Consider the following 21,821-nt stretch of genomic DNA (forward strand, 5'->3'; position numbering starts at 1 on the left):
TGCATGTCCGTGAAGCATAGAGCTGCTAACCATTGTACTGCACTCCCCAGCCCTCCTGAGAATCACATGCAGTCAGCCCAGAGCTCATGCTTTTAGAGCCGGACAGATGTGGGTTCAAGTCCTAGCCCTGCTACTTCCTAGCTCAGTGACCTTGGACAAGTTGCTCAGCCTCTCTGGGCCTCAGTTGTAGAATGAAGCTAAAACCAATACCTTCCCCTTTAGATTGTTTTGAGGTTTCGATGAGATAATTGTGTAAGCACTTAGAATGGTGCCTGACACAGAGTAATTGCTCAATAAACGTAACTATTGCTATGATTCCTCATCTCTTTCACAAAAGATTCAAGGTGGCCCATGATTACATGCAATATAGAACACTAAAGAAATTGTGCAAGGATTCGGGGGCCACCAGACCAGGAAACAAACAGAGGTGGGGGGGGTTGGCGACCTGCACAGAGTCCCGCCTTCTGAATGTGCTGCAAACAGGTGGCAGGGGTGCCACGTGGGAGTTTCATGGTTTAGGTGCTTCAGTCAGAGCCCAGAGCAGCCTGGGTTTCAGGGTTCTCAGAGCTGCCCACTTCTCACTGCTGTGGATGTCTCTGAGGCCTCTTATTTCTCAAGCTCCTTCGGTGCCCAGAGCTGCCTGTTGGTGTCAAAGCACAGGGGAGGCTTTGCTCCTGGGGTGAATCCCGTGCCTAACTCAGGGCGGGTGGGCTCACAGAGACAACAGGACATTGGGTCTGAGAGGTATTTGGAGATGGAAGAGACGGGCTGCACTGCTATAGGAGTGGCTGGGAATCAAGGATGAGCCCTGGGATTTGGGTGCAGTAGGCCAATGGAAATACTGTTTGTGGAGATGGGAAGATGGGCAAGAGTGTGTGGGGAAAATGACTTTCTCCTTGGGCACGCGAGATGCCGTGGGGATTTCCAGCGGATGGGCGGGGAAGAGGGTGGGCTTTATACACACACCCAGACCTCAGGCGGCCCCCACTGCAGAGTCCACTCCTTGTCAGCTTTTGGGTGACATTTGAAACAGGTTAGAAGAGAGTGTAGGGAAATTAGACAAGAAAGCTCATTAGTTAACTTTTTCTTTTTTTTTTTTTTAAATTATTTTTGAGCACCTGCCATGTGTCAGGGGCTGTTTTTGGTTCTAGAGACACAGCAGGGAACAGGACAGACAAAAGCTCGTGTTCTCCCAGATCTTACATTCTTGTGAGGATAGGAGAGGCACTTAATAAATAAGAAGTGGAATACATCACATGCCCACTGGTGCTACGTGCAGTGTGGTGGAGGGGACGGTGTGGGAGCGGGGGCAGGGGATCGCCCCCTCACATGGGCATGGTGGTGCAGTTCACGCAGAAGGTCAGGGACGGCTGTACTGAGCAGGGACATTTGAGCAGAGGGCTAAGGGAGGTGAGGAGCGAGCCCGGGCCACATCTGGGGAGCAGCAGCTCAGAAGCTCTGAGGCAGAGCGAACCGGGTATGTCTGGGGAGCAGAGAGAGGGCCAGGATGACTGGATGGAGTGAGAGGGGAGAGGAGTGGTGAGGAAGCCGCGTGGGCAGACCATGCCAGGCCGTGTCCACCCCTGGAAGGGTCCGGACCCCTGCAGGGCTCTGAGCACAGGAGCAGTGCATGTGGCTTTGGTTCATACAGACCCCCTGGCTCTGTGTGGAGACTTTAGGGATGAGGCTGGCAGCAGGGAGGGCAGGAGGAGGCAATGCTAGAATTTCAGGCAGGGGAGGATGCTGGCTGAGAACAGGGTGGTGGGGGTGGCGGGAGAAGTGATCAGATTCTGGATGTTTTGAAGGTGGACAAATGGGTTGCTCATGGGTGAGTAGGGCGTTGGAGGTGAGAGACAGAAAGGAGCGGAGAATGACTCCAAAGCCTTTGGCTTGAGCTGCCGTTGAATGAGCTGGGAGGCTGTGAAAGAGGCAGGTATGCGAGAGGCTCAGGCCTTCACCCTGGAACACTCCAGCATTTAGAGACTAGAGGAGGAGGAACCAGTAAAAGCCACTTCCAGTGTTGGCGGCTGGTGCTGGGCATGTGGGGGGGCTTTCTCGGGGCCTGTGCTGACTGAGGAATTGTGGGCTTGGCCAGAGCACCCTCGGAGTAGCGTATCTCACTGTCACTGTCCTGAGCCCCCCAACCCCAGGCACCTGCATCTTGTTGCTAGTGGAGGCAGGGAGAGGATGTGTGGATCAAAGGCTGTAGCTGACCATGGAATGTGTCCATCCACTTCAGCAGCCTGTCTGTGGCTTGGCCTGGTGTGGGGACACAGGATGGGTAACTGGAGCCCACGCAGGTGGATGACTTCCAGGAGATGGTTGGAAAGGCAGCTGACCTTTGGCTTGGGTCAGGGAAAGGGGAGGAGGGTGTGCCTGTGTGGGTCTCTCTGTGCGGGAGAGATCTGTGACAAGGATGTGACCTTGGAGCATGGTGACAGCCTGTCTTGACTTCAGGAGGCACCCCCACCTTGTACCTTAGCAGGAAAGCAGGAAGAACACATAATTGTGTACGGCAGGAGGGTATTTTTGCTTTGGACATGTCTTCATTTCTAAATCTAGGTTTTTCTACCCCTTAAAATAAAATGTGGATTGAATCCCTGCTGAATCAGTTACACATGCGTTCGGCTGCACATAACGGGAAATCTGACTTATTAATAAGATATTCTTCTCTCACATAATTCATTGTCTGGAGTTTGTGGTCCTAGAGCTCAACAATGCTGTCTGTACCCAGGCATCTCCTGCCTTTTTCTTTTGCTATCCTCGTATTTTCTCGTGAGTTGCCTCACAGTCACAGGTGGCAGCCATGGCTCCAGACATCACATCTGCACAGAACTATGGCCAAAGGCTGTCCTGTTGGAGAACATTTATTCTTTCTGTGTATTGGGGAGGAAACTTCCTACAGTCCTCCCTTCCCCTGCATGGTCTTTTCCTTAGGTCTCATTGGCCAGATGGGTCTGACATATACCCCTAAACCAGCCCTTGTGGAAGAGAACCGGGATTGCTGATAGTGGCTTAGAGTTCCTCAGGATTCATTTCTTGTGACTTCAGGAGGGAGCTTGCTAGGCATTATTCAGACAATCAGAGTTCTTTAAACGCTGAGGATGAGGTGGGCATTGGCCCTTGGAGAGACAACTTGCACTCTCTTATCAGCTCTGGATCGGCTTGGTGCGTTATCTTATTTGATCCTCAGAACAACTTGAGACAAATGCAGTTGTTCCCATTTTACTGATGAGGAAACTGAGGCTTGGGTTATGTAACTTGCCCCAGGGCACACAGCCGTCAGGATTCTCTGTGTGTATGTGTGTTGTCCTGATGCCTTCATAGTCAGTAACGATCATAACGCTCTGTATTAATGATTGCTGATTGAGTCTGAGCAGAGACCACCTCTCAGGGGTGTCAGAGGCCTGGGAGAGTCCAGGACAAATCTGAGAATGAAATAAAAATATGGATGAGGAAAGGAAGCTCAGAGAGCCTGAGGGATTGCCCAAGGACATGGCCAGGGCAGAGCGGGGCTTTGAACCGGGGGAAGCCAGTTCTGGAGTTTGCTCTCTTCACCTCTCCACTGGGTGATTTCTGGGTCTGTGTCACTTGGGCTCCAGGACGCCCCAGGCTGTGACTGTCACATGCAGGGCAGGGGGTCAGAGTGGGAGAGAGCAGAGGTGGGCCAAGGAGCCAGGTGTGGGGCGGGCACAGATTTGCAAGCTTCCATGCTGGCTCTGCAGAAATGTGCCTGGAATGCCCACCACGTGGACTTCTACGACCAGGCAGATGGCAGGTACTGATGGCAGCAGGGTTCTCAGCAGGGGCAGGGGCAGAGAGGGGTCGGGATAGGAGAGGCGGGGGTCAGGCTGGCAGCTTGAGGTACTGGGAGAAGAGACGCAGGAGAAATGGGAACAGGAAACTTGGCTGCAACCCTAGACAACTAACGTCCCCTGTCAGCCTCGGTTCCCCTCTCCATGGCATGGTGGTGGGGAGTGTCCAGCTCTGAGCGGCCTCCACTGTTACTGGGTAAGCTTGAGCAACTGCCAAGTCTGTCTGTGCCTCTGTTTCCTCCTCTGTCGAGTGGAGTTAATAAGAGTGATTGTCTCCAGGTCAGCCGTACAGTCTGAGTGAAATCTCGCAGCGCCTTGCACGTGGTAGGTCAGTGAGAGGCATCCTTGGGCGGGCATCTTTATGGGGTCTTGGAATTCATGGGTAAAGAGGCTGTCTGGGGTCCTGTGTAACTCACACCTGTCTCCCCCATTACTCCGTCTCTCCTCCCCACTTTGCCTCCTCCATCTTCATTCCTCAGTGGTTCTCTCCAGTGAAAAAATAACTAATCAGGAACAGCTGACGTTTATCAAATGCTGCCTGTGTGCCAGGCTTTGGGCCGAGGGTCTTGCACAGAGCGTCTCACTCAATCCTCACGAGAACTCGGTGGGATGGAGACCCTCTCCCCGCCACTTTAGAGAGACAGAGGCCGAGACGGGGAGGTGAGTTCAGAATCCGTTTCCAAACTAGGTCCTCTCTTCTCCCTTCTTTCTGTCCCTCCTCCCTTCTCCCATCAATCCCTTTTCTTCCCTTCCTTCCACTTTTTGTGACCCACCAAGTACTAGACTTTGGGTTTTGATGTGGGATGATGATGTGAACATGGCAGGCAGCGTCCCTGCCCGCATGGAGCTTACACCCGGTGGACAACAGACCTTAAGCAAAATGGATACATGGGTGAGGTAATTTCAGACTGCGACAGGTTGGCACAGATGCCTTGCCTGAGTGCGTGTGACCGGTGAACGTTTATTGAGAGGACGGGTGGAGGAAGGTTTGGGCGCTACTTTCGGGTAGTTAAGAATGGGACTCTCTGAGGAAGTGGCACGGCCCTGAGACCTGCAAAGCCGGGACAGGGCATTCCAGGTGTGCAGGAAAGGATGAGTGCAAAGGCCTTGAGGTGTGCAGAGGGCACCTGGGGGCGGGTGGGCAGGTGGGGGTGTCAAGGCAGGGAGGCATGGCGGCGGAGGTTGCAGGGGTCTTGTGTACGGCGGCTTCCTCTGAGGAGGGGAGAAATTGTATCCTTCCGAGAGGGCTGCAGGGAGGCTGCAGGGAGGTGGCAGGGCTTCCTGTTCAGGTGGCACTTCCAGGCCTTCTGTATCTCTGTTGACCTGAGAGTCCCTACTGGCCTTGCTCTAGGAACTCCAGGACCCTGTGGGGAGGCTGGGACTGTGAGCGCCTCAGAAGGCCAGGTGGCTCCAGCTGCCTGCAGGGCCTCCCATCTGCGGAGCTAGGCCTGCCTCTCTGCTCCCCCACCGCCCCCCTCCCCCCACCCCCGGGGCTGGCCCCTCACAGCGGGGGGGCGGCTGCTCTGGATATGGCCTGTCATAGCCACCTCCCCTGGCAGGGTTCCGAACCACTGGCTTGGGGTCCTGTGGGAGAAATGTGTCTTAATGGAGTCAGCCAGGGCAGGCAGTGTGGTGAAATGCCAAGGCCAGAGGCCCTGCCCCAGGCCTTCTGCCCAGGGTCGGGTCCTACTGCCTCTGAATAGCACCCCTGTCTCCTCTGGTTGGAAAATCCCCTCTGGCTGTGGACGGGAGGGGACAGGCGGGGCCTCTCAGGACTTCTCATTCTGGGAGGCATTTCAGTGAGAAGAGGTGGTGCCTGTGGCTGTCTCTCTGGAGTTCAAGCTCATTGACCTGGCTGCGAGCTCCTACACGATCTGGCCCCTGCTGACCACTCCTTTGTTCAATCAGCAGACAGCTACTGAGCAGGGACTCTAGGTCTACCCCGTTCCCAGCACTTAGGATTGAGCGGGGACACAGCAGTGCCGGCTCCTGGCCCTCATGGGCCTGACTCAGCTTGTCCTCCCCAGGCCGGCCATGCTGCCTTCTGGTTTTTCTGCGCTCCAAGCTTCTGCCCATTTCCAGACCTTTGCCCCTGCTGTTTCCTCTGCTTGACAATCCCTCCCACCTGCACATGCGTGTGCACACGCACAACACACGTGTCACACACTTGGCCTGGATGTGTTGAGAGTATTTGGTTTGCTAGCAACAGAAACAGGCCCTGGCTAATTGATGGGGGAATAAAAAAGATGACTCACTGAAGGGGGGTGGGGCACTCACAAAGTCAGGGCAGGCCTAGGAGGCCTTAGGAAGAACTGGCACCTGGAAATGCTGAGAAGCTAGCACATGGGGGCTCTGTCCAGCACACCACTGTGGGGGACAATCAGCGCTGCTGTTCCTTGTCCTTGGGATCCTCCACTGAATTGTCATGTTCCTGGGGCAGGGAGCATCCCGTTGGCCTCAGCCTGACCTAGGAGGGCCGCAAACCTTGATCGACTGCCCCACCAAGATGATATCCCACCTGGGAGAGTTGGCCCCAAAGGCCAAACCCGCAGGGTCCAGCACATGGGCCGTGCCTGTTCATTCTTCATGTTTCAGGTTGGATGTCACTTCCTTGGGGAAGTCCTGAGATGAGTCAGATCACCTTGGTTCAGATTGAATCAGTTTGGAATATTTTCATTTGCCAGGATAACAAACCCAACTGAACAGTGGCTTACACAGATGCCATCTATCAGGAAGCATGGAGCTAGGTGGTTCCAGGGCTGGTGTATGGGCTCAGTAGCAGACAGAAGAACCTTCCGTTCTTCACCCCACCATCCTCAGCATCTCAGCAGTGTCACTATCTTGCTTATCAGGGAGCCACTGCAGCCCCCAGCATCACTTCCTCATACGACTTCATCCCAGGCAGGGAGGGGTGGTGCTCCTTTTCCCTTTTACCTTGAGAGTGGGGGAAGGTGTTTTTCAGAAGCCCCTGGTAGGCTTCCCCAGTTGTCTTATTAACTGGTGCTTGGTCAGTTAGCAATTGAACTTGATTTCTAGTATTAGAGACACAATTATGGAGGCTGAGCCTAATTAGAGTTTGTGTTTCTGTGGCATGAGAGAAGTCCAGAGGTGGGTGGTTTTTGCTGCCAGAGTGTCTCCTGATATCTTTGGGGACCACACTCTGTGTGTCTTTCTGCTCTGCCTTCCTTAGTGAGTTTCCAGCCACCAGGGCACCTTGTAGTCTAAAGTGACTGCAAGAATTCCAGCCATCACATCTTTGTTCCAGGCAGGAGGAAGAGAAAGAAAGGGCCAGGGACAAGGGGTTTTGCCAGAGCATCCCACCAGTGATTTCTGCTTATAGCTCATTGGCCACCTGTAGCTGCAAGGGAGGCTGGAGATGGATGAGGGCCTCCCATTCTCAGGGAGGAATGGGAAAGGTGTTGCTAGGCAACCAACATTGTCTGCCACTTAAAATCTCCGTGTTTTCTTTGCGGTGTTGATCACAGTACAATAAAATAGTCTTGTTTGGAGTTAATAATCACAAACGGGGCCGGATGTGGTGACTCAAGCCTGTAATCGCAGCACTTTGGGAGGCCAAGGCGGACGGATCACGAGGTCAGGAGATCAAAACCATTCTGGCTAACACGGTGAAACACCATCTCTACTAAAAAATACAAAAAATTAGCCAGGCGTGGTGGTGGGCGCCTGTAGTCCCAGCTACTCGGGAGGCTGAAGCAGGAGAATGGCGTGAACCTGGGAGGCGGAGCTTGCAGTGAGCCGAGATTGCACCACTGCACTCCAGCCTGGGCGACAGAGCGAGACTCTGTCTCAAAAATAATAATAATAATAATAATAAATCACAAACATGTTTTGGGGTTACTGCAGTAAACAAAACAGACAAACCCTGGCCCTCATGGAGCCTAGTTTCTTGGGTGGTCGTGGGCTTCTCGCTGGCCGTGCATGGCCTCTCGGATGCTGCCCACCTAACACCCACCCCTTCTTGTTCCATTCCAGGGAGACTGCCAGACTCGGGAGGAGGCAGTGGCGCTCGGCGTGGGTCTGTGCAACAATGGCTTCATGCACCACGGTAACCGCCCCCACCTGCAGCCCAGCCCCCGGGACCTTGTTCCCTGGAGCTGATGGTTTTGGGGAGTACGGGAGGACTGAAGCCAGGTCTATGGCTCTCTAGACCCCCGGGGGTTTGGGGTGGCTCACGAATCCCACCTCCCTCCCCTTCTCGTTCTGAACCGATTGAGAAATGGTTTCTGGTGTCCACTGGGGACCAAAATGGCTGGAAGGACATGGGCTAGATTTGAAGTCCAATCCATGGATTTCCTGTGCCCTTCTTCCTGGGTGGGATGTGGCCTTCCAGGGTAGACAGCGAGGCCAGATGAGGCAGGCCTGGCCCGAAGGCCTCCGTGGGGAAGGAGGAGCTGTGCCCCTGTGGGACAGTGGGCAGGTGGGTTGTGAATGTGAGAGGCAGGAAGCCCTTCCTGGGATGTCTGCCTCTTTCCCCAGCCTCCTCCCTCAGATAAGTGGCCTTTCTTTCCACTGGGAGAGAGGCAGGTATTGTGGAGTGGGTTCTGAGATGTTCCTGAAGCAGGAAGGTGGCAAGAAGGAGGACGAAGTGGCTCCATGGACACTGGTTTAAATTACAACAAAAGTTAGTGTTCTGTGTGCCTGGGCTCTTTCTAGACACTTCACGTATATTTATTAGTTTAATACTTACAGCAACCCTTTGATACGGGTATTAACATCCTCCCCATTTTATAGATGAGGGGATAGAAGCTCAGATAGTTAAGAAACTTTCTCAAGGTTACATGGCAAGTAGAAGCCAGGATTAGAAGCAAAGCTATCTGGAGCCAGGATTAGAACTCAGGCTGTCTGGAGCCGGGATTAGAACCCAGGTCATCTGGCTTTACAGGCTACACACTCAACTGCTGTGCTATGTAGCATCTCCCCTTGAGGGCCCTGGGGGAGTCCTGAGTCTCCTGTCCTTTCAGCAGGACAGGTAAACCTTTAACCCCTGCCAAGGTGCCATTTTCCTGTTTCTAGAACATTCCTCAGAGCCTTTGCACTTGCAGTTTCTCTTGCCAGGGTGCCCTGCCTGCCTCATCCCTGCAGGTGACTCAGTGTTTCTGCTCAGTCAGCTCCTCCCCGGTGAGGGCCTCCCCACAACCCTGGCTAAAATAGTTCCTCCCCGCCATCACTCTGCTCCTAGCTCGGATTCTCTCTCTCCGTCTTTTTTTTTTTAGACGGAGTCTCGCTCTGTCGCCCGGGCTGGAGTGCAGTGGTGCGATCTCGGCTCACTGCAAGCTCTGCCTCCTGGGTTCATGCCATTCTTCTGCCTCAGCCTCCCAAGTAGCAGGGACTACAGGCGCCCTCCACCACGCCTGGCTAATTTTTTGGATTTTTTAGTAGAGATGGGGTTTCACCGTGTTAGCCAGGATGGTCTCGATCTCCTGACCTCGTGATCTGCCCGCCTTGGCCTCCCAAAGTGCTGGGATTACAGGCGTAAGCCACCACGCCCGGCCGGATTCTCTTTTTTTTAAGGGGCTGTTCTCTCCCTGTTAGGCGAATCCTATCCCTCCTTTCTGTCTTTGTTCATTCTGACATCATGTGTGGTGTCTTTGGTGTTCCAGGCACCGTGCCAGGCTCTGGGAGCAGAGTGATGACCAGGACAGATAACAGTCCCGTGTGTGTGTGTGTGTGTGTGTGTGTGTGTGTGTGTGTGTTTGTGCGCGCGCGCACGCATGTGCATGTGGTGTGTGCAGGGGAAGGAAACAGGGATGCCAGCGAGGAGGTGGTCATGATAGTCCAGGAGAAGGAGGATATGGTTGGGACCTGGTGGTTGCAAGGGGTTAGAAGTGGTCAGATTCAGAAAACCCTGAGCCACAGGAAGGCCTTTTGGCCATTTCTCCTTTTTGATGTTGGCTTTTTTAGTTCTAACTCAGAGATCTACAAACTCTGTCACAGCTGCTTAACTGTAAGCACAAAAGCAGCTACAGACAGTATGTAACAAATGAGCATGGTTCTGTGCCAATAAAACTTTATTTAGAAAAGCCGGTGGTGAGCCATAGTTTGTTTTTTGAGACAAAGTCTCAAAATCTCTCGCTTTTGTCACCCAGGCTGGAGTGCAATGGCGTGATCTCGGCTCACCGCAACCTCTGTCTCCTGGGTTCAAGTGATTCTCCTGCCTCAGCCTCCTGAGTAGCTAGGATTATAGGCATGGGCCACCACACCCAGCCGGGCCATAGTTTTTTGAGCCCTGGTTGGCCTGCTGGATTTACGGTTCCCTTGGCAGAGTGAGCCACGTGCTGGAGAGTTGAGAGGCCTTTGGGTCTATCCCCTGCCTTGTGGCCAGCAGGTTCCTGACTCAACTGACTCCCAATAGGCCCATGTGTCTCTCTGGGTCTCAGTTTCTCCAGTTTTCCATTGGAGGCCTTGCATTCCCCTCCTCTGCACTCAGCATGCCTAGTGTTCTGTGGGAATAGGACTCACTCTTTTTTTTTTTTTTTTGAGACGGAGTCTTGCTGTGTCACCCAGGCTGGAGTGCAATGGCCAGATCTCTGCTCACTGCAAGCTCCGCCTCCCGGGTTCACGCCATTCTCCTGCCTCAGCCTCCCGAGTAGCTGGGACTACAGGCACCCGCCACCTCGCCCGGCTAGTTTTTTTTTTTTTTTGTATTTTTTATTAGAGACGGGGTTTCACCGTGTTAGCCAGGATGGTCTCGATTTCCTGACCTCGTGATCCGCCCGTCTCGGCCTCCCAAAGTGCTGGGACTACAGGCTTGAGCCACCGCGCCCGGCCTAGGACTCACTCTTTAGCTTTCAGTTTCCCCAGCTGAGGTGGGCAGGGCAGGGCCAGTGTGGACGGCTGAGGGCATTTTCACGCATCTACCTCATCTCACCAAAGTCCTTCATTCCCAGAAGCCGCTCTGTTTCCCTCGGGGCCCTCTGACAGCCCCGAGCCTCCCTCCAGTCAGCTGGGCACAACCTCTCATTTGTGGGTGAGGGTAATTAGGGGTCCTCCCCAGCTGCTATTCCGGGAAGGCTGCTGGCTGTGGACATTCTGCTGGGTGGTGACTCCCAGGCAATCCTGATGTCCTCAAGGCCTCTGAGGGAGAGAAATTGCAGGGCGTGACCCTGCTCCTCTGTTCCCTGCCACGAACTCAAAAATAGGCTAAAATAGGAAAGGGCCAATTCCAGGGTTGTGCCTTCAGCAAAATACAGGGTGAGGTGCAGGATGGGTGACAGGGAGGGGCCTCTGTGGCACCTTTTGAGGCACCTCGAACTGGGGCCGAACTGAGCCCACAGACCATAAGGTATTCCCACCTTAGGGCTGGCGTGGGGTCCGGCCCTCTTGCTTTAGGCACATATAGGGAAACTGAGGCTTGCTATTTAATCTCCACAGCCACCCCAGCATGTTGGTCCTGTTATTATTCTTGTAGACGAGGAAACTGAGGCTCGGAGAGGCTAAAGGGCATGAAGACAGGAAGGGGCTGAGCAGGGATTTGAACCCAGATCTGAGAGTATCCTATAAAGCCGGACCAGCAGCCTCGAGGGAAAGGTATTGAGGTCGGTAGCTCGCTTGGCTGAGCTCGTGGACTTGAGGGATTCCACACTGTTTTCCACAAATATTTTGGTCAATATGCAACATTGCAATTCTTCCTCCCACTCCTGGAATCTTCTAACTTAATGTTTATAGTGGAGTCGAAGCCAGCGATCCCCTGGGGCCTGGCTCCCCAGCTCTGGGGAAAGTGGCAATTTGTGTGTCTGTTTTCTTAAAAAGGTAACAGGAGTGGCCTGAGAAAGGGGCTCACAAACAGGTAGAGTTCCAGGTGAAATGTCCCGGAGAACTAAGGAGAAAGAAACGCCCCCGGCTGCTTTCCACTGAGTCACCACATCCAGAAAAAGCCTCTGTCTTCAGGGACAAGGGGGATGTCTCATGGCTAAGGCAGCTGGTTTCCCTTGTTTCAGGCACCCACTGGTCTCCGACAGCTGCCTTTACCTCTCCGAGCCTTGATTTCCACCTTTGTGCACTGTTTATACTCAACCCTGCCTCATCTAACAGGCCTGGCTGGGCAGTGTGGGGAGAGGAGGAGGAGAGGAAGGAGGCTCGATGAGAGCCCTTTTGCTGCCTACTGCCTGCTGGCTCTGTCACCTAGGGGCCTGAGTCTTAGTCTCCCCGTCTATGAAAGGGGCACAGCAATTCTTTCCTTGTCCAAGGAGTGGATGAACTTGGCATACCTCCCCAGTGTGCCTGGCGCTGGGAGGTGCCTAGTTAAGTTGTAAGTTACAGAGATCAGATCACCAATTGGTTGATACTGGTTATTTTTATTCATTTTCCTGGCTTGTCCTAGAAAGGTGTGTGTGTGTGTGTGTGTGTGTGTGTGTATACACATAATATATATATTATATATAATATACATGCTATATATTATACATATATAAAATATATATATGTATATATTTTTTGAGATGGAGTTTCACTCTTGTTGCCCATGCTGGAGTGCAATGGCGTGATCTCAGCTCACTGCAACCTCCACCTCCTGGGTTCAAGCAGTTCTCCTGCCTCAGCCTCCCAGGTAGCTGGGATTACAGGCATATGCCACCACGCCTAGCTAATTTTGTATTTTTAGTAGAGACAGGGTTTCCTCCATGTTGGTCAGGCTGGTCTCAGACTCCCGACCTCGCGTAATCTGCCTGCCTTGGCCTCTCAAAGTGCTGGGATTACAGGCGGAGCCACCGTGCCTGGTCAGGGTCAGTATATTTTTGTATGTAAAGGGCCACTTAGTAACAATTTAGGCTTTGTGGGCCATACAGCTTCTGTCACAGTATTCAGCTTTGTCCTTGTGGCTCAAAAGCAGTCACAGATAATGTAAGTACAAATACAAATAGCTGTAGCTGTGTGCCAATAAAACTTTATTCATAAGACCAGGTAGTGGAGCAGATTTGGCCTGTGGGGACTGAGTTTGCCAACTTTTGGTCTAAAGTGTCTCAGCATCATTTCATTCTGAGAGGTCTGAGTGCCTTTTCACAAATTGCTGCTCATTGGAGTTTGCTTATGTTAACTGACTGTTCATATCCTTTGCCCATTTATCTGTGAGCTTCTGGGCTTTTTCTGGTTGATTTGTTAGAGGTTTTATATGTTCTAGGTATTTATTCCTATTGGTTTTGGACACTATAGTTATCTTCACATCTGCCATCTACCTATGGAGTTGTTATCGAATGGAGGTCCTTAATTTTAGTCTAGTACAAGAGGGTCTTATACACAGACTCCTTTTCTTTTCTAGGACAAAGATGTCATCCTATTTTTTAGTTTTGTTAGCTTTAGTTTTACTGTTCATATGTAGGTCTTTAATCCATTAGGAGTTTATTGTTGTATATGGTGTGAGGTAGGGATTCAATTTCCTCCCCCTGGGCAAGTCAGTTTTCCATGCATCATCTGCAGAATACCCTGTGATCATGTATCATCATTACAGACTAAGTTCCTGCAAACACTTAGTCCTCTTATGTGATTTCTATTTCCTTCAACTGGTTATTGATCTGTTTCTACTGCAGTTCCACACTGTGTTTGTTACTATGGCTTTGTAACATATTAATATCTTTTTATAGCAGGTGAGGCAAGTTCAGACTTTTCAAGAGAAGTCAGAAAGCCAGATCACTTTGTGAAATATCCTAATATGTTAGTGTTGGCATTTGATTCCATTTTAATAGAATAGTGTTTGCCAAACCAAACGTGTCCATGGCCTAGTTCCAGCCTGTGCCTGCCAGTTGGCAAACATGGCTGAAACTTTCCCATGTGAATCTGACCACTGAGTGCACATCTGTGGATCTGCAGTGCTGGAGAAGAGCGAGTTCAGGGATGAGTCCCAGTACTTCCGCTTCCATGCTGACGAGGAGATGGAGGGGACCAGCAGCAAGAACAAACAGCTTCGCAATGACTTCAAGCTGGTGGAGAACATTCTGGCCAAACGCCTGCTGGTAGGAGCACAGCTGAGCTGCTGTCCCTTCCTTGCCAGAGCCCCCTGCAGGCATGGGAGCTGGGTGACCTTCTGGCTATGCACAGAGAAGGGGGCTCAGTTTGGAGTACCAGAATAGGTGGATTCTAGGTGTTAGGGGGCAACTCTGCAAAGAGGCCAGGCTGCATCACTGGCTGAGACTACCCTCCTAACAAAAGAGATTGGGCTTTCAGGTCTCCCTTCCTGTTCCCTTGCCTCTCCTGTCCCCTCCCCGTACATTGTATAGAGAGGTTGGCCTCCTGAAGCAACTCATCCCGCATACCCCACAGCAGCCCCCATCTTAACACGTGGCCTGCGGCAGGCAGTCAAGACAGACGCTTAGAGAAGTTAGGTCTCTGGCCACTGCCAGGATTGGAGCTGAAACCTGACTCATATGAAGATGGCTCCATTAACTTCTATCCCATAGTACTGCAGGGACTGCTGTTCCCTCTGATTTCATTCCTCTCACTGTAAAGTCCCCCAGTGCTTCCTGTCACACTTAGGATAAAATTCAACCCCTCCCCTCCCCTTCCCTCTTTCCTCTTTCGCTCTCTTCCTGCTTTCTTCCTTTCTCTTCTTTTCTCTTTTCTTTTCTTCTTTCTCTCTGTCTCTCTTGTTCCCTCCCTCCCTCCCTTCCTTCCCTTTCTTTCTCCCCTCCCCTTTCTTTCTCCCCTCCCCTCCCCTCCATTCCCCTCTCTCCCCTCCCCTCTCTCCTCTTTCCTCTCCTCCACCTCCCCAGTAGCTAGGACAACAGGCCTGCGCCACCACACCCAGCTAATTTTTGTATTTTTTATAAAGACAGGGTTTTGCTATGTTGCCCAGTCTAGTCTTGAACTCCTGGGATCAAGTGATCAACCTATCTTGGCCTCCCAAAGTGCTGGGATTACAAGCATGAGCCATTGTGGCTGGCCCTTTTCTTACTCTCCAGTGCCTTGGGGCCTCCCTTTGTATGTGTTGTGCCTGCTGCCTGGAGCATGTTCCTCCACTCTTTATGAAGTTTTGTTTTTCATTTCTTTCAGGCCTCAGCTCCAATAGCACCTCCTCTGCCTGCTTGCCATGCCCTATCCCATTAAGTGCTTTAATTCCAACTACGTACACTCCCTGCATCACATCCTATGTTTCTTTGTTTATTCGTTTATAGTCTGCCTCCCCCACTAAGCAGGGCTGGGCCTGTTTGTCTTGTTCTAGATGGTGTCTCCAGCATCCATGAGAACTGCCTGGCCCATGTGATGGGCAGCGTCTCAGTCAATCTCTGTTGACAGAATGAGTGCCTTTCCCTGTATCCCTCCCACTGAGAAACCCCCAGACCTGTTTCCAGCATGCCTGCCATCCTGCCCTCGAGTGGGACCGCTGCTCCCTAAATTCCCTAACTCCACGTTCTTGGTGGCTGGACACCTTTGGATCTGTGTGATTCGTTAAGCCAGTGGCATACACAGAGTGAGCACCGGCTCTGTGCCAGGTGCTGTTTGCATTTTGCTCTGTCTTGCCCGGCCTGGATCCAGCTGCTTCCCTACTAGACCTGGGACAAGGTCATGGTCCTGTGGGGGCCATGGTGGGGCTGGCTGCAGGCCCGCCTCGCTCCCCAACCGGGTTCCTTTTGTCCTGGGCCCCCAGATCCTGCCCCAGGAGGAGGACTATGGCTTCGACATCGAGGAGAAGAACAAAGCTGTGGTGGTGAAGACCGTCCAGAGAGGCTCGCTGGCTGAGGTGAGGCCCTCGGGGGTGCTGGCAGGGAACGTGTGCAGGTGGCAGGGCGGAGTGTCTGTCTTCACTGTCCTTGAGGCAGCCAAGCCCAGGAGATTCTAGAATGATCGCTGGCTCCTCTTCTCTTACTGCCCACGTGGATAAACTGAGTCTATCACCTACTGTCTGTAGTGGCTGCAGGAGCTGGGAGTGAGTGCAGAGGCCCAGGGCCCTGGTGTGTTCCACCACTGCCCTCTGCTGGATGCTGTGGGGAGGTACAGCAAAAAAGCAGGTTTCTCAGTTTTCTGCAACAATCACAGAGGCTCGAATAAGATAAGCCTGTTGCTGTCCTGTGCAAAGCCTAGAGGAGGATAGGTTAGGAGGGTGAGGGTGTGGCTGACCAAGGATTCAGCCCTGGGGCCTTCCAACTTCTCCTGGGGCGTGTGGAGGTGGGTGGGGGAGATGCACCTGCCGTGCTGGCTGGAGCCCAGCTTGCCCCTGTGGCAATTAGGAATGCTTTGGGCTGCAAGTAGCCACATACCCATGGCCGGAGTGGCTGAGCTGACCTTGCCAGTGATGTCAGCAGTTGGAAGGAGGTGGTTGTGAATCTTGGTTCAGGTCAGCATGTCTTCATGTTTCTTGGCCAGGCCCTCACAGACACAAGGTGGCCACCCTGGTGTGACTCGTGTCCCCACACAACAGGGTCAGGCCCCAGCAGAGTTTCCCCTCAGAAGGAACACCTTTCCCAGCTGCCTTCCCATGAGCTTCCCTTTGTGGCTCGTGAGGCAGAACCAGGTCCCTTGTGCCCCTCAACTGCTTACCACAGACAGCACACAGTCACCCAGTCCTGCCGGATCCCTTGGGCCAGCACCTTTCTGCCGAACACATTTGAGCTTCCTTGGTGAAGAGGGAAGGAGCTTAGTGACCAGTGTGCACGTCTGTCCCCGCCACCCCTGCCCAGGTGGCCGGCCTGCAGGTGGGGAGGAAGATCTACTCCATCAATGAGGACCTGGTGTTCCTGCGGCCCTTTTCGGAGGTGGAGTCCATCCTCAACCAGTCCTTCTGCTCCCGCCGCCCTCTGCGCCTCCTGGTGGCCACTAAGGCCAAAGAGTGAGTATCCTGGGGCAGGGTGTCCAGCAGCCCTGCCTCTCAGGCTGAGTGGTGGCACTGTCCTGGTCCCCCATGGCTGGGACCCATTGCTAGAGGCACATGACACAAGCTGAACCTTCATTCATTCAGCAGATGTTTATAGAGTGCCACTCTGTGCTGGTGACACTTTGGGCCCTGGGAATCCAGCCATGTGGGGATGCATGTAGTTCCTGCCATTCATAGATCTCAGATCTAGTTGCGGGAGGGAACAGGAGACAGATGATGTGCAGATAGAGAAATAAGACACACGCTGAGCCTGTGCTGGTGAGCGTGGTGCAGATAAGTTTCTATAAACCCGGGAAAGGGGCCAGAGTGTGCAGAGGGATGTTCGTCAGGGAGACTTCACTGCGAGTTGAGGTGAAGACCCGAAGCAGATCATAGGGGAGCCCAGGGGATTTCTGGATGAACAGAGCTCCAGGCAGGGGAAGCAGCCAGGGCAGAGGCCCTGAAGTGGGACTGTGTCTGGCACACTGGAGGAGCAGAAGGAAGCTGATGGAGCCGGAGCAGTGAGTGAGAGGGAGGGCTGGGCAGTGAGGTCTGTGGGGCAATGGGGTCCAGGCCCTGGAGGCTCCTGGCAAGGACCCATGGGGAGTCATTGGAAGCTTCTGATCGAAGTCCTGTGGCTGCAAGTGGAGCTCAGATTGTCAGGGGCAAAGGTGGCACTGGGGGGAGCTGAGGAGGCGGTGGCTCAGCAGAGTGCACCAGCAGGGGCAGGAGGAGCAGAGCCATGCTAGGGGTAGGTACCGGGAAGCAAAGCATTTTCTCTTTGAAAAATTATGCATCTGAGTTTTCACTTCTCCCTTTTATGTAAGACAGATCTTCTCTTGTCAGGAGGCATGGAAAGTTTTAAATACAATTATTTGAGTAAAAAGGCGAGCTGACTTAGGGAAAATACGGTTGATAGATGGGTTGGTATGTGGAAGTGGCAGAAAGCACCAAGGTGGACTGTGTCTGCTTAAAGCCGTGGAAACACCTGGGTTCGAGAGCAGGCTCCCAGCTCGGCTTTATCTGCAGGGGCGAATGGGAGGGACAGTTGTGCAGCACAGGGTTGGAGACATGCCCTAGATGGGGATGTGGGCAGGGCACTGATGCTCCAGAAGCAGCGACACTCACTGCCCTCCCTGGTAGGTGCTGCCTCTCTGCTTTGGGGATTGATCCACAGAATGGCCCAGTCCTGCCTTCCTGGGGACTTGCGTGGGTGTTTTTCTAGGTTCGGCACCGAGATGTACCACCAGGTCATTTCACACCCTCCCACCTGCGAATCTTTAGCTATTGCCTGGCTGGAGTGGTGGTCCTACCTCCAAGGGCCTTAGGACAGGAGAACGATGGAGAAGGTGTGGGAGGGTGGTCTGGAATTGCTGTGCGAGGACAGAAGCTCCAAGGGCAGGCCAGTGGGTTGTGCTTAATCAAGGATCCTGGTCAATCTGCCTGATTGACATTTCTCTCCATATTTGGGAGCTGGAAAGCCTGTGTTGCTACTACTATTTTGGGCTGAATTTTCCCAGTGTTTCCAAGGCAGAAACTCTCTGGGTCGGCCCCGGGATTATTGGGAGTGATGCCAGTTTTCTTCATGGCCTTTTTCCTTGCCTCTTCTACCTGGTGCAGGATCATCAAAATCCCTGACCAGCCGGACACACTGTGCTTCCAGATTCATGGAGCTGCCCCGCCGTACGTCTATGCTGTGGGGAGAGGTGAGTGGGAGCCTAGGGAGGGAGGGGAAAGGTGCAGGAGATGGTCGGTCTGTCTGTGTGGCAGGCGTTCAGAGCCTTCTGAACTCTAGGCTTCTGCCAGCCAATGTACCATCAGCACTTATTTTCTTGGCCTGATGCCAAGACTTGCAAACGCAAATGCCTCTTGGCGTCAGGCAGGCTACAGGTGGGTAGCGATCCCAGTGGAAGACAGTGGGGAGTGGTGGGGACTATGGCAAGGCGAAAAATACATGTTCACTCTGGAAGGAGCAGTGGCTCTTCAGCTGGAGCTCCTTATTGCCAGACTGCAATGGGAGCCCACTCTCCCCAGACCTGATTTTCTAAGAGAAGCCGGAAATGCAAATCTGGCGGCTCTGCCTCAATACTTCTGTGGCCAGATCCAGCCGAAAGGCCACCAGTTCAAGACCTCTGCTTTCTGCATTGCCTATTCCTTGTGTGCTATTAAAGGTGTCACTATGTCTTGGAGATGGAAGCAAGTAGGTCTATGATACTGGGCCCCCAAACTTTTCTGCATCTAAGTGCCTCCCTTTTTAAAGTTTAAACATACATTTTTCACTTGTGTGGTCATAGTTGTGCGTTTACTAGGTATTCATTAAGAAAATGCATACCATGACTAAAGGCTACTGAGAATTTGATAATATTTTAAAGTAGGTTTTCATTTTGTCCTTAAAGCAGTGATTCTCACCTTGGGGCAACTTCGCCTCCTCTCCAGAGGACATCGGCCCTGTCTGGAGACATTTTTGTTTGTCATAACTGGGCAGGGGGTGTTTCTGGCAGTTAGTGGGTAGACCAGGGATCCTGCTAACTATGCTGCAGTGCACAGGACAGCCCCGGAGAATCACACAGAATTATCTCACCCAAAACGTCAGCAGTGCCTTGGTGAGAAATCCTGCTTCAAAACATCTGCAGAGAGATTGATAATAGGTAGTAATAAGTGTTCATAGGCAAAGAAGGTGAAAAGAATAAAACAGGTGCTATTTCTTGAGCACTCACTGAGTGCCAGGCATGATGCTCCACGCTGCATGTTTTAACTCATCGGCTCTCCCCAGGACCCTCCGAGTAGGGGTTATGAGCGTTCCCATTTCACAGATGAGGAAGCCGAGCTCCAGAGAGTGAAGCTGGTTGCTGAAGGTTCCAGGGTCGGTCTGTGGCAGAGCCAGGGTTTGAAGCCATGCGAGTCCCCCGGGGCTGTACTTGGCACCACCACACCATTCGGGCCTGGTATTGCCCCATGTCTGGGCAAAGCTTGGCATTTGTTTGCACTTCCAGACCTTTCACATGAACTAGAAAAAACCCTGGGTTCAAGACCTACGGTTTGGGGATTGTGGAGCAGCTGAAAAACCTTGCCCTTGGAGTGCGGTAGGCCTAGTTTGAATCCTGGCTTCTGGTCATTTGACCGAGAGAGCATGGCTTTGCCTCTCTAAGCCCGTCACCCTATCTGCCAAATGAGGCCGGTCCTGGCTCAGTAGCACAAGGCGGCTGCAGGACTTTAAAGGAGATGAGGCTCTAGAGTGAAACGGACCCGAATCAGATCCCATTTACCTTGCTGCGTGACCTTGGGCCAGCTACTACTTCTCTGAACCTCAGTTTCTTCTTCTGCAAAATGGGAATGTCAGTCCATTCTTTGCACTGGAGTGGGTCAGAGGGCGACTCTGGGGTGGGAGGGCTGGAGGCGGAGTCTTTGAGTGTGTCTTGTGGGGGAACAGTGTTCAGCGGGCTGCCTGTCCTTGCCTGGCATCCAGCCTCACGCTCTCCTGTTCCCCTTAGGCTCCGAGGCCATGGCTGCAGGGCTCTGTGCTGGTCAGTGCATTCTGAAGGTCAATGGCAGCAACGTGATGAACGACGGTGCCCCTGAGGTCCTGGATCACTTCCAGGCATTCCGGAGTCGGCGCGAAGAGGCCCTGGTGAGTTGACCAGCAGCTGGGGCCATCAGGGAAGTCCTGCTGGGTTGGGGTGGGCGGCTGAGGGCTGTCCTCTCTTCTCTGGAGAAAAACCTGCATGTGCCACTGGTTGTGAGTTGGGTGGGGCTGCTGACCCGACAGGGTGGAGCTGGGCCTGAACTCTGTGCTCCCGCTGCCTCCTTAAACCAGAGGAGCTGAGCCGTGATACCTGGGGGTCTCAGTTTTCACAGCTGTGAAATGGGTGTGACCAGACCCTCTCTCCTCACCACATAGGCATGTTGGGCACATCATCAAGCGGATGGTGAAAGTGGATACTCCATTTGGTTGGGGGTCAGGGTTCTGGTGGAGGGCGAGATTCCCTCACTGATTCATTCACTGGCTCACTCAGTGTGTGTGTTTTGGGCACCTGCTGTGCACCAGGCACGTTTGTAGACCCTGGGGACACAGGAGAGACAACGCATCTGCATCCATGGCCCTGCTTCATGTTGTCACATCCCCTGGCCTCTGTAGGGAGCGTAGACTGTGCACGGTGGGGGCTGAGTGTGACTGGTGGTCAGGGAGTTTCCAGAGCTCTGGAACCCAGGGGCAGTTTGCACCTCGGCCCCATCCCCTCCTCCTTACCTGCTGGCACCATGGCTGTCCCTGACTCTGGCTTCCGGCAGGGCCTGTACCAGTGGATATACCACACCCATGAGGATGCCCAGGAAGCACGAGCCAGCCAGGAGGCCGCCAGTGAGGACCCCAGTGGCGAGCAGGCCCAGGAGGAAGACCAACCTGACTCAGGTAACAGACGTGACATGGTGTGACGGGAGCTTCCAGAGGGACTGAGACTCCAGAGGGGTTGGGTCCTCTCCTGTGTCCCCTCACCTCCTCTCCTCCCAGCCAGTCCACCTCCATGCCAGCAGGTTTGTTTTTTTTTCTTTTTGGAGACAGGGTCTGGCTCTGTCACCCAGATTGGAGCGTAGCGGTGTGACCATAGCTCACTGCAGCCCCGGCCGCCCAGGTTCCAGTGATCCTCCTAGCTCAGCCTCCCGAGTAGCTGGGATCACAGGCGTGCCCCACCACACTTGACTAATTTTTTAATTTTTGGAATTTTTTTTTTTAGAGGTGAGGTCTCCCTATGTTGCCCAGGCTGGTCTCTAAATCCTGCGCTAAAGCGATCTTCTTGCCTTGGCCTCGCAAAATGCTGGGATTACAGGTGTGCACCACTGCACACGGTCGCGATGCCCGCGATGTTATGTCAGTTTCTGATGGCTGCTATAGCAAAGTGCCACAAACCCAGCAGCTTAAACAACACACAGTTACTACTTACAATTTTGGAGGTCAGAAGTCTGAGTCCCACTGGGCTGAAATGAAGGTGTCCACAGGGCTGTGGTCCTCCTTGGGGCTCTCGGGGAGAATCCGTTTCCTTGCTCGTTTCAGCTGCCTGGACCAAGCCACCATTATTTCTTACCAGGATGGTGGCAGTAGCCTGCTCACGGCTCTCCCTGTCCTGACTGACTCTCCTCCCAGGGGCTATTCCCCCAGATGAGAAGAGAACTTTCCGATGGCTCCCTCCATCTTCAGGGCCAGGCCTTTGATG

At 53.2% G+C, this 21,821-nt stretch overlaps 1 protein-coding gene across 1 annotated transcript in view; it reads left to right on the forward strand.

Annotated features, from left to right (window-relative positions):
* PREX1 (phosphatidylinositol-3,4,5-trisphosphate dependent Rac exchange factor 1) overlaps positions 1-21,821 on the forward strand; it is a 204,676-nt gene that overhangs the window by 154,862 nt on the left and 27,993 nt on the right. The window contains exons 15-21 of the mRNA XM_050807428.1: positions 7,809-7,881; positions 13,638-13,780; positions 15,412-15,504; positions 16,442-16,590; positions 18,235-18,320; positions 20,106-20,242; positions 20,902-21,022. Of these exons, the coding sequence (XP_050663385.1) occupies positions 7,809-7,881; positions 13,638-13,780; positions 15,412-15,504; positions 16,442-16,590; positions 18,235-18,320; positions 20,106-20,242; positions 20,902-21,022 (802 nt within the window). The remainder of the gene's footprint in view (positions 1-7,808; positions 7,882-13,637; positions 13,781-15,411; positions 15,505-16,441; positions 16,591-18,234; positions 18,321-20,105; positions 20,243-20,901; positions 21,023-21,821) is intronic.

The sequence above is a fragment of the Macaca thibetana genome, chromosome 10 (genome assembly GCF_024542745.1).
Source record: "Macaca thibetana thibetana isolate TM-01 chromosome 10, ASM2454274v1, whole genome shotgun sequence".
NCBI lineage: Eukaryota > Metazoa > Chordata > Mammalia > Primates > Cercopithecidae > Macaca > Macaca thibetana.